General features: G+C 45.4%; 1 protein-coding gene across 1 annotated transcript in view; it reads right to left on the bottom strand.

Annotated features, from left to right (window-relative positions):
• Positions 1-4,929: 4,929 nt before the first annotated feature.
• Positions 4,930-15,634, bottom strand: part of LOC121560977 (protein FAM193A) — a 30,239-nt gene continuing 19,534 nt past the window's right edge. Inside the window, 11 exon segments of the mRNA XM_045211418.1 lie at positions 4,930-5,948; positions 6,057-6,138; positions 6,328-7,004; positions 7,006-7,180; positions 7,183-7,198; positions 7,542-7,793; positions 8,149-8,335; positions 11,865-12,106; positions 12,108-12,172; positions 13,979-14,311; positions 15,159-15,375. Coding sequence (XP_045067353.1) covers positions 5,855-5,948; positions 6,057-6,138; positions 6,328-7,004; positions 7,006-7,180; positions 7,183-7,198; positions 7,542-7,793; positions 8,149-8,335; positions 11,865-12,106; positions 12,108-12,172; positions 13,979-14,311; positions 15,159-15,375 — 2,340 coding nt within the window. The 3' untranslated portion in view covers positions 4,930-5,854.

The raw sequence follows: 15,634 nt of genomic DNA on the forward strand, positions 1-15,634 counted from the left end.
GGGAAAGTGGATAGGTAGGGTACAGTGCGCAGTAGAGGGCTCTGAACAAGTGTGGGTGTTCGATACCTGGGGTGATGCGTGAGTGCCCTGCCTGCCGCCTCCCGGCCCAAAAGAACGTTGACTACGACGTGTAGTGTATTGTCCCTTCGTACCACCAGAGTGGCACTGTCGCTGTCCTCCTCCCTCTCTCGGCCGGCGGCTCCACCCAGCTCCATCGGCTCGGGATCCGAGTCGTCCGGGGTGGAAACGGGCAGACCCCTACTAGGACGTCCTCTGGCTGCCAGCAGGTTGTCCAAACGAATGGCCATGTCCACCAGTTTGTTGAAGGACAACATTGTGTCTCAGCAGGCTAGCTCACGTTGGATGTCCTAACGCAGATGGCACCAGAACTGGTCGATCAGGGCCTGCTCGTTTCACCCGGACCCCACTGCCAGCGTCCAAAACTTCAACGCGAAGTCCTGCGCGGTCCTCGTCCCCTGCCTTAGATGGACCAGTCTCTCATCGAAGACCGCCTGAAAGAGGCGAGCGAACTCCCTGTCGTCTTCCAACGCGGCTCCTCCTTCGTTCCACACCGCGTTGGCCCACTCCAGAGCTTTCCCACAGAGGCAGGAAACAAGGACGGATACCTTCTCCCGCTCCGATGGTTCCGGCCTGATGCTGGTGAAGTAAATCTCCAATTGGAGGAGGAATGCCTGGCACAGCGCCGTTGTCCCATCAAACGCCCGTGGTCGGGATATCTGGATCCCTCCGGGTGCTGGGGTGTAGGTGGCTGGATCCGGTTGGCCAGCTGGTCTCGACAGATCGGATTCTCTCCTCTCCAGGCGTTGGACGACCAGCATCATGGAATGCTCCTGGACCCGTGCCACGACTCCAGGCATGCACTCTTCTCCCGCTGACTCCATATTCAGGGTGGGTGATTCTGTGATGAGGTGGTGTTGAAGGAGTCAGGCGCAGGAGGGTAAATCACAGAATAACAGGCTTTAATCCACAAAATACAGGTTTACGAGAACTGCGTCAAACACACTCCAGGGCACAAAACAGGTGCACTGGAAAATACAAGGCACACAGGAAAATACTCCCCTCGAACAAAATACACGAGCTTCACTAACCTTCACAATAAACAATCACCCACAAGGACAAGGGGGCAGAGGGAACACTTATACACGGACTAATTAGGGGATTAGAACCAGGTGTGTGTGATAACGAGACAAGACAATTGTGATGATGATTGGGGCGGCAGTGGTTAGTACTCCGGTGACGACGAACGCCGAAGCCTGCCCGAACAAGGAGGGGAGGCAGCCTCGGCCGAAGTCGTGACAGTATCATACATGTTCATTTTCATGAGCTTTGGACACTGGGGGATTCCTGAAAAAGGAAATAAATAATACTTTCCTCAATGTATAATTTACAGTAATTTAAATTATGTTTCACAAATACCTGAGAAAATGTTAATGTCCTTGTCTAGTTCAGGTAGTCTTTTCTTGCACACCCTCACTTACTCAGAAGCAGATGTCTGTTCTTACATCATTGGTGACTGATAGCGAACACACAGTCATCATTGGTGACTGATAGCGAACACACAGTACATCATTGGTGACTGAAGGAAACACAGTACATCATTGGTGACTGATAGCGAACACACAGTACAGGCAGAAAGTCAGTTGGTCAGCTATTCATTACAGAAATAAACAATGACTAATTTCAGCTGTGCTGTCTTTTCAATCCATACTGTTTTTACTTCTCTGCGTGATGAAAAATTCCCGCATTTCTTTAATCAAATGTGTATGAATAGTGACTATTCATTATGAAACCCATCTATGATAAGAACAGTTGATCCTTGAAAAATATGAGGAAGCAAGCAATAAGGGAGAATGTCCTACCATTGTTACTCAATTCCTCTTCAGTGTGAAATGTTTGATTAAGTCACTCCACCTTGTTTTACATTTACATTTTAGTCATTTAGCAGACTCTCTTATCCAGAGTGACTTACATTAGTGCATTAATCTTAAGATAGCTAGGTGAGACAACAACATATGACAATCGTAGCAAGTACATTTTCCCTCAACAAAGTAGTTATCATCAAAGTAGGAAAAGACAAGTGCCATGGGATTTATTTTAAATACTCTTCAATGAGGTATGTAGTTTTAAGAGTTAAGGTTATGGGCAAATAAAACTGTATTTGATGAGTATGTAATGTTATGAGAAAACTTTACTTACAATGCATTATAATGCGGTTAAAATGCACTGTAAGACTTGTCATAAAAATGTATGGCCCATTAAAGTCATTTGGGGCAGTTGAAAATTTGCTACAAAGATTGATATAACATCCTTATAATACAACATCATAAAGGCTCATACATGCTTTTTAACAAGTATAAAGCCTTATACCTGTCAGTTTTAAGTAGGTGTTACCGAACTGAACTGTAGCAGACACAAATCTGCCTCACAGGAAGTACATACTGGTTACTGTGTGACTGTGACCTCATTCCTGTGTGAACCCTTAGTGCAAATGTGCAGTTACTCATGCAGTAAAACAGACAGCAAATCTACCTAATGACTAGTTTGTCCCCAGAGCAAACTGTCTTTTGTTAAATTAATCTCGCTTGGTGTCATGTGACAGAGGGTGCTTGCTCAACCGCGCACTATGGCGCTTGGCAGGATGCAAAAAAATTAAATAATGGAAGTTCAGAAGATGACATATAGCTTCAAAAAGTTCCCTTTTGTAGGGGTCATAAAAAATTAAATGAATGGGGGTTGCCATTGGGGGTTGAAAATCATGTGGTTTTCCATTTCAAGAGCACATCACCCTGGGCCCCCTATGAATGTGCACTGCTTTCATTTTAGGTATGTTCAACTGGACATAGAGTGCCTTCAGAAAGTATTCATACCCCTTGACTTATTCCACATTTTGTTGTGTTACAGGCTGAATTCAAAATTGATTAAATATATCTTTTTTCTCTCACCCATCTACACACAATAACCCATAATGACAAAGTGAAAACCTGTTTGTATAAATTTTTGCAAATTAGCACACCCCTGAGTCAATACATGTTATAATCACCTTTGGCAGTAATTACAGCTGTGAGTTTTTCTGGGTCTCTAAGAGCTTTGCACACCTGGATTGTACAATATTTCTTCAAGCTGTCATATTGGTTGTTGATCATTGCTAGACAACCATTTTCAAGTCTTGACATAGATTTTCAAGGAGATTTAAGTTAAAACTGTAACTCAGGATCATTCACTGTCTTCTTGGTAAGCAACTCCAGTGTAGATTTGGCCTTGTGTTTTAGGTTATTGTCCTGCTGAAAGGTTAATTAATCTCCCAGTGTCTGGTGGAAAGCAGACTGAATCAGGTTTTCCTTTATGATTTAGCCTGTGCTTATTAGCTCCATTCTGTTTATTTTTTATTCTGAAAAACTCCCCAGTCCTTAACGATTACAAGCATGCCCATAACATGATGCAGGCACCACTATGCTAGAAAATATGGAGAGCGGTACTCAAAAATGTGTTGTATTGGATTTGCCCCAAACACTGTATTCAGGACAAAATGTTAATTGCTTTGGCACATTTTCTGCAGGAAAACAGGATGCATGTTTTGTAATATTTGTTATTCTGTATAGGCTTTCTTCTTTTCACTCAGTCAATTAGGCTAGTATTGTAGAGTAACTAAAATGTTGTTGATCCATCCTCAGTTTTCTCCTATCACAGCAACTCTCAATGTTTTAAAGTCACTAAGTCACTACTGGCCTCATGGTGAAATCCTTGAGCAGTTAAACACAATTATTATTATTGCACATGTAAATTATTCAGCACATTTTTACTCCAGAACTTTAGGCTTGCTATAAAAAGGGATTGAATACTTATTGACTCAACATTTCAGCTTTTAATTTTTTTAAATTTGTAAAATAAAAAAACAATTCCACTTTGTCATTATGGGGTATTTTATGGAAGCCAGTGACAAAAACATCTACGTTTAATCCATTTTAAATTGAGGCTGTAACACAAAATGTGGAAAAGTCAAGGGCTGTGAATACTTTCTGAAGGCACGTTCCACAGAAGCTTACATTTAGAGTAAATATAATTTAATAAGAATATAGTAAGAGGCTCAGACAATGCCAACAGTGTCATACAGTAGTTTGGAATGTAGGCATCTAGGACCTTAATTTCTACCAGACTACCACAATGTCATTCCACAAACACATCATCCATTTACCCGCCGAAGGAAAACCTTCAATTTCATAACACCGTCATCAACCATGTTTTCCCCAGGGTTCTGTGAGTATCGAGGACTCAGAGCGACTTATGTTCTTCTAGAGGACTGAGGGCAAATAACCCACACTCACATTTCACCACTGACTGACATATGATAGTCAAGTCAGTCATTTACCTTTTCAGTCACTGCTTCGAGAATGTGGGGTCCCACAGGACTCAGTCATAGCTCCACTACCGTTTGATCGTGTCACTGACTGACTACCATCAGTGGTGGAGATCCCGGAAAGCACACGGTCCTCCACGTGACTCACTGTCCCGAGCCTAGTGTGGCTGCACACCACAAATGGAGAAGCATCAGTGATGTCTTTATAGGCCAAATATTCCCTGAGAGCACATCCAGTAAATATTACTCGCCTTGGGAGGACGGTAATGGTGGACAGTTAAAGTCACTTCGTATCGAGGGGATGATAGTGCTACAGCATCTTCTTACTTAACCAATAACTTAGCCTACAGCTCTCTATAAATCGATTTCGGTGTATAATGTGTGGATGGATATGATTTACAATTATCACCAGAGGTCGATCCAAGTACGAAGGAGAGAATGGACCTCCCCTATATATTTTGGGAAAATTTAAAAATACATAAATAAAACTATACTAAATATATACCCCCCACCCCCACTGCACCAAGGAAATAAGTACAGACAAGACACACACATCCTGCCATACTACTGTATTCCATCTTTCAAAAAAGAAAGATAAGATTTTAATATTACTTAACAATATGTTAAAAGTTAGCCAGTTTGGCTTCAGTGTTAATACAATATACACTCTATTACAGATTGATAGTGTGCATTGTTCTTTTCTTCAATTTCATTCTGAAAGTATTGTGATACAAGCTGGATACAAGTCAGAAATAGGAAAGAAAACGAAATAAAAACTGTAACTGGTACACTTTTACTTATCGGTTTTGTTAAATGGAACTGAAAAAACAAAAAAAGAACATTGTCAAGTATTAAGCCAAGTTCCTCTCAGTGAAGTGAGAGTTGTTTGGGCAGGGGAGAGTGCGGCAGACCATGCCCATTCCCTTGTCAGTTATCTGAATGATATGCCGTGCTAGGAATTGTGGGTAACAAGGGGATAGTAAGCCACAGTGACTGAATTAAAAGGTTTAAATTCATCATATATATCTATTTTTCTTCTCAGAATTCTTTCCATGTATGTCTGTTTTCGGAAGGCATACATAGTAAGCGTCTTTTGACTACAATCAGCCAAAAAAAGAGAGAAAATGAATGTCAGAACATGGCTTTTTAAGTCAAGAGAAATGCCCCACTCACAGACTAAAAGCACACAAACGAGCGATAAAAACAAAATCAGGTAGAAAGTAGCATTTTGTGATTTTTCTTTTGTGTGTCATTTAATTAATTAAATTTTTTCTCTCTCAGAGTTCTGTTTGAGGATGACCGGAGGATGGGTTCATGGTAGAACCGCACAGCAACAAGGAACAAGGCGAAGGCAGCGTGGGTGGGCGCGATTTGGGCACAGCATGACTAGGGGGTGTTTGCATGGAGGGGTGGAGGGGGAAGTGGGTGCTGATTGCTTCCTGCCAAAGTCTCTTTTTCTTTGCCCTACGCGTGGTCGCATCAGTGGGCGGCGAACGTTGCTTTCTTCAAGCTAAAGTTGGACCAGTTGATGGACAGCCGTTGTCGGGTCTGCCTGGCGGAATCCAAGCAGAACCTGGGGAGGGAAGGCGAGAGATCGTTTAAGCAATTTTTTCTTTCAACAAAGCTTTATGGAGTCAATGCGAAGCATGAGTCATGTGCGTGAATAGAATTAGGTCCGTACCTTTTGAAATACTCCACCTCCCTCTCAGTCTCGTCCATGTCAGTACTGTCCAGATCAATGTCTTTGGGCAGGAAAACGTCATCTACAATAAGAGAACACTCGGTCACAAAATGCCAACTTAACAAATGTAAATGTATGTTTCATATTGTCCCCGTCTCAATATGTCTGGATGTTGTATGTGCCTGTGGCACTTCTGCAGCCCTGAAACTAACCGTCTTACAGGGATAAATAAAACTGCATAGCATAACATAGCATTGCATAGCATGCTGACCTATTGAGTTGTTTGTCTTGTCGGCCTTCTTCTTCTTGTTCTTCTTGGCCTTGGCCTTGGGCTGGGGGGACTCTGCGCTGAGGGGTTTGCTGTTCTGCTGGGGCTGCTCCGTCTGCGAGGCACGGGGTGGGGAGGGCTCCAACAAGGGCTGGCTCCTCTCCTCTTTCACCTGGCTCGCCGACTGCTGATGGTGCTGCCTTTTCCCGTTGCTCCTCTCCTCCTTCCTGGGTCCCGGTGCCGGAGGGGCGACCGAGTCTTCTGCGGGAAGCCTGGGTCGGGTCACTTTGGCGTCTGGTGGTAGTTGTGGTGTACAGTTGGTGGTGGTCACCATCTTGGGCGCTTCTGGGGCTTTCTTGACATTCGTTGTCTCGCTGGCGGCTTGCCTGATTGGCTGCTGCTGTTTAGGCTTGGCCTCAGTCGGTTGTGGTGCGGCGGATGTGCCGTTGTGAAGGAAGGGGGCCGGAGTAGGGGCTTTCTCCCTGCTGCTCTTTGGGCTGTCCTGTGAGGGGGGAGGCTGGGGCCGGGGCTGGGATCGGTGCTCCAGTCGGGGATCCTTGTGGCCAGGGAGGCGCATGAGGCTGTGCAGGAGCTGGCTCTTGCCGTTGCGGAGGTTCTCCAGGACGTTCTGGGCCGTCTGTTTGAGGGGCTGGGGGTTGTTCTGAGGTACGGGGCGGGGAGGGGGTGGCGAGCTCCTTGGCTTTCTCCTTCTTTTTCTTCTTGGCGACGCGGAGGTGTTGCAGCTCTTGCAGCCGGAGGAGTTCCCGTTGGAGGGCCTCCTCCTCCTCCCGCCGCCGCTGCTCCTCCAGGAGCCGCTGCTCCTGCTGCTCCTCCCGCTCGCGAGCCTCCGCCTCAGACGCACCTTCTCCTCCATCTGAGACACACAGAGACACACACAGTTCATATCCGGTTGGTCCTTTGCTTCATTTAGTAACAAAAGAAACTCTGGTTTGAACCAACTCCCTTTTTGAACTAAGTCCTTCCGAAAGGATATGGTTTGCTTCGACAACACCAATGTTAAAATTACACCTTGAAGAGATAGTTCAGTTCAAAATCATGTGTGGATTATCAGTGCAACTATAGACCACTTTTGAGGTCTGAAAATGCCTGGGGTGAACGATTACTTTAAAGTGACACTTCAATAACACTGTCGTCTAAACAAAAGGGTAACACTTCAAACACCTTAAAAAAGTTTTCTAAATGCTTTAAACCACTACCTTCTTCTGTTTGTGGCGGGCCCGCTTGGCGGCCTTGGAGCTGGATGCGGGCTTGTTGTCGCTGGCGCTGTTGATGAACTGCAGCAGGTCCTCCACCCGCCGGTGGTCCTCCACGCCGTCAGCGCCGCTGTCGCGCTCCACCACTGCCGGCTGCTCCTCCCTCTTGGGCTGCTCCTCCTTCCGCTTGGTCAGCCGTAGGCGCAGCTTCTCACGCATTTCCGCGTAGTTGCGGCTGGTGGGCGCCGCCGGGGGCTAGGGTAGGAAACAAGGAAATAGGGTTTTAGATTATTCTGGTAGTTTGAGTTTAAATGTGTGTTGAATATCAGAGCCCTCAATACTAACTAATGGGGTGAGTTAACTGCATACAATGTGTTGGGGACCTAATCAAAAGTGCTATATAAAGTGCCATCTCTCTAGACTAGGCCAGTTCAGCTGCTGGCTAAAGTGTTCAACAGGCCATTCTAGTAAAGATTTAGATATTGTATTCCACAAAATGTCATTCTACATCATAAAACACCATTACAGACTTCTGTTTCTGACTTTTCTGCAAGTTGATGCATAGTAATCTGCTCATATTAGTACATGAGTATATGCGGGCATGTCTTACCCCGCCGTGGCCGAAGAACTCGCAGTAGCAGCAGTCGCAATACTTCCCTTCCTTCTGGTTGGTGGAGGTGGAGGTGGAGGAGCTGTGCTCTGAGCAGCTGTCCTCGTCCTGGCTCTCCTCGCCGTCGTAGCCCTGATGGTCGTACGCCCCGTTGCCCTCACAACGGTGGCCCTCGCACTCGGGGTCACTAGAAGGGGTCAAACGACAAGGTCAAAATGTCAATGTGATGCCAATATGAAGTAGTTGAAGTGCCGGTAGGTAATTTCACCCAATAAATATCTGGAACTTTCTGTACTGTCAAATAAAGTGCTTCCAATTGAAAAATACTTTTTTTCCAGAAGGAACTTCAGTTGTGGCAAGTCAAATAAGATAAAGATGTATAGTAAACATATAAAACAGAAACGTTCACACATGACAGATACAAATACTTACAAGGTATACCTTGTAAGTATTTGTAAGGCACAAAAATATATTTCATTAAAGAGCTGTGCTATATAAGATACACACTAAGTCACACAAATCAATTTTCACTTAAAAGCCGTACTGATACCGATACAAAACTGTTAGTAGCTCTCTTGGCTTGAAGAGGTAAAGACCTGAGTCTGTTCCCTGATGGCAGTACTGCATATTGGCTGTCCAGTGGATGTGTAAGATCCAAAATGATTTCTTTAACCCTCTCACGTGTGCGCTCTTTGTAAATGTTGGAGAGCCTTTTGCCTTCTCCCTACAATCTTACCACTGACCTGCACAACTCTCTCTAGGATATTCTGACTTGCCCATGTGAGGGAGCCAAACCAGGCAACTACACAAAATGTTAAGACAGGCTCAATAAAACAATCTGTAAAAGGACTAAAATAGATTTACATTAGGCCTTCTAAGTTTACGAAGGAAGTACAGTCTGGATTGACATTTAGATAAGACTTCTCTTTGTAACTATTTTTGCTTATTTTATTGGTGCTATTTATTTTCTCATTTAATGTTGTTTTCAGTTCCTTTGTAATGCAGGGCTTATTATTTGAAAACACTTTCACTCTTTTTGAAGGGACCACTGTATCCTCACAAAAATGTATGCAATCAGACAAAGCCTCTAAAGTCTCATCCAGTGTGGCATTTTCTGAGAACACAGTCCAATCGGTACTGTCAAAGCAGTCTAGCAGCACTGCACTGGAGGTGTCATTCCACTGTTCAACTGATTTATAGACCACTCCCTCTCTCTGTAGTTTAGTTTGGTAGGCTGGAATTAGGTGGACTGCTATATGAACCGCGGTGCTTAGGAGGAGCCTTCTGAATCGACTTGTAGGCATGTTTAATAGGATCAATTGTTTTACTACCCCTTGTTGCACATGTAACATATTGCTGATAAGAAGGAGTCTTTTTGAGAGTACAGCTGTTGAAATCACCCAGTATTAATACAAATCGGGGAGTCCGGTGATTTTGACTATGCGCTGCACACATGACGTGATAACATCTGCTGTGTGAGTAACATTGGCTGTGGGTGGCACATAGACAAGAATGATAAAGAACTGACCGAATTCACCGGGCAGGTACTTTGAGTCTGAAGGGAGAGGGATAGTACCGCCACATCCGATGAGCAGTGTGACTCCAGAGTGGTACAGTATACTACGATGCAAGCTAGATCTACTTAGGCTTTTATAAAGCTAGCCAACTTCAGTTAACTTCACATTCCAGCTGAGACTTCATTCATACTACGATGGTGGATATTGCTCGTCCGCCTGCCTTTAACTCTAGGAGGCTTGTAACTGCGCGTGCAGTCGCACGTGGCGAGTCGAACACCTAACTCTTCATTGAGACTGCTGAAAAATCAATCGATGGGCGAGTCAGTGCCACATTTTAATTTGTGGCGAAATCAAATGAAAGAAGAGTTTTCTTGCAAATTCAGCAGGCTATGGTGTGAAATAGGCAGCTAGAATTGCTGTCTTTATTTTATTACGTATCTTTAATGATGTCTTTGGTGTGCTTATCAATGCAACAGCAGCTTTTTTCCCACTCCGATCTAAAATAATTGTATTAGCTAATTCATACAAAGGTGCGTGAAGTTTCAAACGCATTCTGTCATTAATAAATGTGCTAGGTATTTTAACATTACTATATTTAAACACACACAAAAAAACTTTGATTAATAAAATATTTACTCAGTCATCTTCGTCAAAAGAAGAATGAATGGTCATCAAACCGCAGCTCAGACACTTCATTCAGGGTAAATGGAGTTAGCCCCGAGTTAGCCTGCCCCGGAGCAAGTTAGTTCTGAAGGACTCGTTGCAATAGAAATTTACCTGGCTAAAAGGTGAGTCACATTCGTATGACCGAAGTTACCTCACTAACTCTTCAAACCTCATTCGTAGTATAGGGCTCAGGAAATTGGCAGATCTGCTCCACGCTTTGTTGACATAAATGCAAACCCCACCTCCGTGCTTTTCCCCATGTCTCCCGAGTGGCGCAGTGGTCTAAGGCACTGCATCACAGTGCTAGCTGTGCCACTAGAGATCCTGGTTCGAATCCAGGCTCTGTCGTAGCCGGCCGCGACCGGGAGACCCATGGGGCGGTGCGCAATTGGCCCAGCATCGTCCAGGGTAGGGGAGGGAATGATCGGCAGGGATGTATCTCAGTTGATAGAGCATGGCGTTTGCAACGCCAGGGTTGTGGGTTCCATTCCCACAGGGGGTATGAAAAAAAATAATGTATGCACTAACTGTAAGTCGCTCTGGATAAGAGCGTCTGCTAAATGACTAAAATGTAAATGTCTCTGTCATGTCTGTATGGTGTTACGATTCCGACCAAGCTCAGTTCTGAGTCAATGGCGTGTCATCTAACCATCTTTCAGTAAGACAGATCAGGTTGGCCTCTCGGTATGCCCATTGGAGCGTAATGTTGAAATGTAGCTCATCCATTTTATGGAGTATAGAAGGGAGCGATGGGCTTCAAATGTTCTGGTTATGAGTAAGACCTAGTTGATTAGGAGCCACCTCAAAGCATCAGTTGGTGGTTACGATTCAATGCGCTCAATAGCCATCGAGAGGTAGTAGGCAGAAGTAGTGCCCAATCAACTGATACGGGATCAGATTTTAATTCATACCTTTAATGGGCAATATTAGTATTCGGGAATAGGTTAATCTAATCCCAGAGCTGTGGTGGTTAAAGGCAACTGAATTAGTGCTCTGTTGACATTTCACAGAGATACATACGCTTGTTTTTGTGATAAGTCTTTGAAAAAGAACAGGAACTTCGCATTAATATGAACAGCGTATACTAAAATATGTAAATGCTACGTCATGTCTCAAAATCGATATCCATTTTACCTCGTTTTATGTCCTCCAGATTTGAGAAGAAAGATAACAAGTTAAATGGTAAATCTGTGAGGTAGCCTTAATTCTCGCACAGCATCCAGCCTAGTTGACGCAATGCTATTTTCCGGAGTTTTGACCACTTTCTTTCCTCTGGCCTCCATTGATTTAGTCACCCAAATGTTTTACCATTCTACAAGGGTAAAAACTCCAATAAATTCTGAACAGATGATAGAGACATGAGGTTTGGACCATTGGTTTTCTTAGAGGATTATCTACACAATGCGTTTTTGATTGGACACCGTATATAGGCCTTGATATTTTCTCATCGCTCTACTGTTCAATGTTAGTATCAGGAGTAGGTTAATCTGATCTTAGATCTGTGGTAAAAGGCAACATAAACAAGGGACTGACCTGCACACGCTGGGTGGGGCGCTGATGGTCCCGTCGGCTGGGGCGGCACTGGGCGGCTCGGCGGGTGACAGGCACATGCCCTGATGGTGGGCCTCCATGAAGCCTGGAGCCGGGGTGGCAGTCGTTGGGAAGGGCTGCGAGCCCATGCTGGGGTAGTGGTGCTGGGTGGTGGGGCCAGGGGCAGGTGGCAGGGCTGGGCCAGATGAGAGCGAAGGGAGGGAGGCCAGGCCCGTGGGACTGTTCCCTAGGGGCGATGGGGGTGGGTTGTTGCCTATGGTCCTCTTTACCTATATTGTGAAATACGTCACCTGGCAGAGACATAAGAAAAAAACAAATGCATACGAAATGATGCACATTCAGCAGCTGGTCAATGAAGATCAGAGACAATTGACATTAAGTCATCTCAAATGCATCAATAATGGAGGAAATACATTTACAATCTATCAACGCTAAGTCATACCCGTTTTTACCCGTACTGACCTGTTGCACCCTCTACAACCACTGTGATTATTATTTGACCCTGCTGGTCATCTATGAACGTTTGAACATCTTGAAGAACAATCTGGCCTTAATGGCCATGTACTCTTATAATTTCCACCTGGCACAGCCAAAAGAGGACTGGCCACCCCTCAGAGCCTGGTTCCTCTCTAGGTTTCTTCCTAGGTTCCTGCCTTTCTAGGGAGTTTTTCCTAGCCACCGTGCTTCTACATCTGCATTGCATGCTGTTTCTGTATAAGCACTTTGTGACATCTGCTGATGTAAAAAGGGCTTTATAAATACATTTGATTTCGGGTCATCGGGTATATTCTGACCTCTGCTTGTCGATTGTGTATTCGGAACATGCCAAATTACAATCAATGCCGCAAACACTTAACACTTTCCCTTTCGCCTTCTCAGGCAGCTAGCCCTAAGAAACACTTTGCTGCATCTCAGTGGTCTAAAATGGCTTCCTCTCCTTGTCTCCTCTCCTTCATCAGCATCAGCACTGATCTGAGAATACAGGAAAGGTGAGAGCAATGACAGAAGCAGCTTCTCAGAGATTTCCTTTCACCTTTCCTGTCACATCAGTACAGATCAAGGATATGTCAAGGAGAGGAAGCTAATTCAGGCTATTGAGACACAGTTTGGGCACAAATGTTTTCTTGAGGCAAGCAGAAGTCAGTAGCCGAAGTCTACACCCCTTTGTCGGTGATTGGTCAACAGTAGGGATTCTTCAATGATCTTTGTTGTCATTTTACGAGAGACGACTCGTTTTCATGCAAGTTTTTTCATTGTGAAATACTGCAAACATCTTAGATAGATGTAAAATTGCACGACTAAGATCTTCTCTACAAAATCGTCAACTTATGACAGATTTCTTTAGTTATCTTAGATTAATTCTGACTACGGCGTCTCAAAATGGACAACCAGTACTATTGCCATTTTTTTCTCATTTTTAAAAGCGGTCTTTTTTTTGTGTGTATTTTTGTATACATTTTTTGTACACATTTTTTGTACTTTTACCCTTTTTTCTCCCCAATTTCGTGATATCAATTGGTAGTTACAGTCTTGTCCCATCACTGCAACTCCCCTACGGACTCGGGAGAGGTGAAGGTCGAGAGCCATGCGTCCTCCGAAACACGATCCTGCCAAGGCGCACTGCTTCTTGACATACTGCACGCTTAACCCGGAAGCCGGCCGCAAAAATGGGTCGTCCAGCTGGCGACCGAGGTCACAAGGAGTCGCTAGAGCGCGATGGGACAAGGAAATCCCGTCCGGCCAAACCCTCCCCTAACTCGGACGACACTGGGCCAATTGCGCGCCGCCTCATGACTGTCACACAGCCCGGGATCGAACCCGGGTCTGTAGTGACGCCTCAAGCACTGCAATGCAGTGCCTTAGACCGCTGCGCCACACGGGAGGCCCCAAAGCTAAGGTCTTTTAAGGGAGTATGCGAGCACACTCGTTCGGTTCGCCTTGCCGAGTTCGGCGCCAGCCAAATTGAAGCATGCTGACGCCTTTAGAACGAACCAAATGTATCGGGCATGTGGTGGTGTGCTAGTATGGATATTGAAATGTAGATGTGTGCCATTGGGCTAGCCCTAAGCTCCGCTCCTCCACCTCCTCAGTTTTACCTAAGGAGTTGGGTCTTTTAGATGAAACTTGGATGTGATTATTACTTGACTGGACAGTGGTTGCTGTGCAGGAGACTGAGGCAGTGGAGGCAGAGGTGGCCATCACCACTTTGTTGGCCTCCAGGAAGGCATCTTGGAAATTGTAGAGACACTTCTTCTTGGCGCCGTTCTTCCTCTCCCTGGGCAGGGGCTGTTGCTGATCGGATGGCGAGGGGGGAAGGAGATGAAGGGGGGTAGGCTCAGATGAGGCGATGTGGGTGTGGTCCCCGTAGCCGGAGGAGGAGGGCGGGGGGAGGGGCACGTCGGGGTGGAGGGGTGGTCCCAGCATGTCCCCTGGATATGAAGACAAACATTTTATTTAACCAGGCAAGTCAACAAATTCTTATTTACAAGGATAGCCTGGCGAAAAACATTTGAAAAACAAGAGTTAGCCGCATGTTTAAGATCCTGTGTAAGTCCAAAGATTTAGACGGGTGAGAAAGAACATCAGACACAAACCATAAGGATGGCTGTCGCTGTATACAGAGTTAAAGTGTACATTGAATTCTATGGCACGAGGGTGGAACGATTCTACTTCATACAGCCAAAAGACACAAACACGACACTGAACCTTGTCGGGACCCATTCTTGTATAAACTACAGAGACCAAGTCACACCACACCCCTCGGGCAAAGACACTGGTCCGACAGGAGGAGGAGGAGCTGGGGGAAGGAGGCTGAAATGGGAGTGGAATGGGGCCTCTTACTACAAGAGCAGGCATGTAGTTGCAGGCAACGGAGCTGAAATAAAATGAGGCCCTCTTCCTTTAGCCTACATCAGGGATGGCCGAATCATCCTCCTCTTGGAGAACTACTTGGTATGCAGGTTTTTGCTCCAGCCCTGTTGTACCACACCTGATTGAGCTAATTAATTAATTATTCCGTGTGAGCAGCTGATTAGTAGAATCAGGTGGGCTATATTAGGTTTTGGAGTGAAAGTCTGCAGTAGGGTAGCTAGCTCCGTGGTGACGTTCCCTCACAGATCTAGGATCAGCTTTCCCTCCCCAATCTTAACTGTAACCATTAGTGGGGAAAATGCTAAACGGACCCAGTACCAGCGTCAAGGGGCGACTTCACCTTACACCAGCTCTCCAGGAGGAAGGTTGGTCGTCCATGGGCTAGATGAAGAGGTATGTTCTCACCTGGCAGGGGCTCCTGCAGCAGCACCGATGGGTTCCAGTTCTTCATCATGGCAGCGTCGCAGATATTCTCGAACTTGAGCGAGAGGCACTGCAGCGAGCTGTTCCAGTCGCCAGCGCCGCCGCCAAAGCAGTTCTGGTAGACGTGGTCCGGTAGGGAGGGGCTGAAGGCCTGCTGTTTGGGCCCAGTGTGGCTCGACATGGGAGCAGGGGGGAGAGGCTGGGAACAGGACAGAAGAGTTCTATGTTTGATCTGACAAGCTTGATGGTTGTACAGTAGTCTCAAATAAAACTGAAGGACCTCGGCGTTACTATGGACCCTGACCTCTCTTTTGACGAAAATATCAAGAATATTTCAAGGGCAGCTTTTTACCATCTTCGTAACATACTTTTTATCCAGAAATGATGCAGAAAAGCTAATCCATGCTTTTGTCACTTCTACATTAGACTACTGCAACGCTCTACTCGCCAGCTACCCG

The sequence above is a fragment of the Coregonus clupeaformis genome, chromosome 36, assembly GCF_020615455.1.
Source record: "Coregonus clupeaformis isolate EN_2021a chromosome 36, ASM2061545v1, whole genome shotgun sequence".
NCBI lineage: Eukaryota > Metazoa > Chordata > Actinopteri > Salmoniformes > Salmonidae > Coregonus > Coregonus clupeaformis.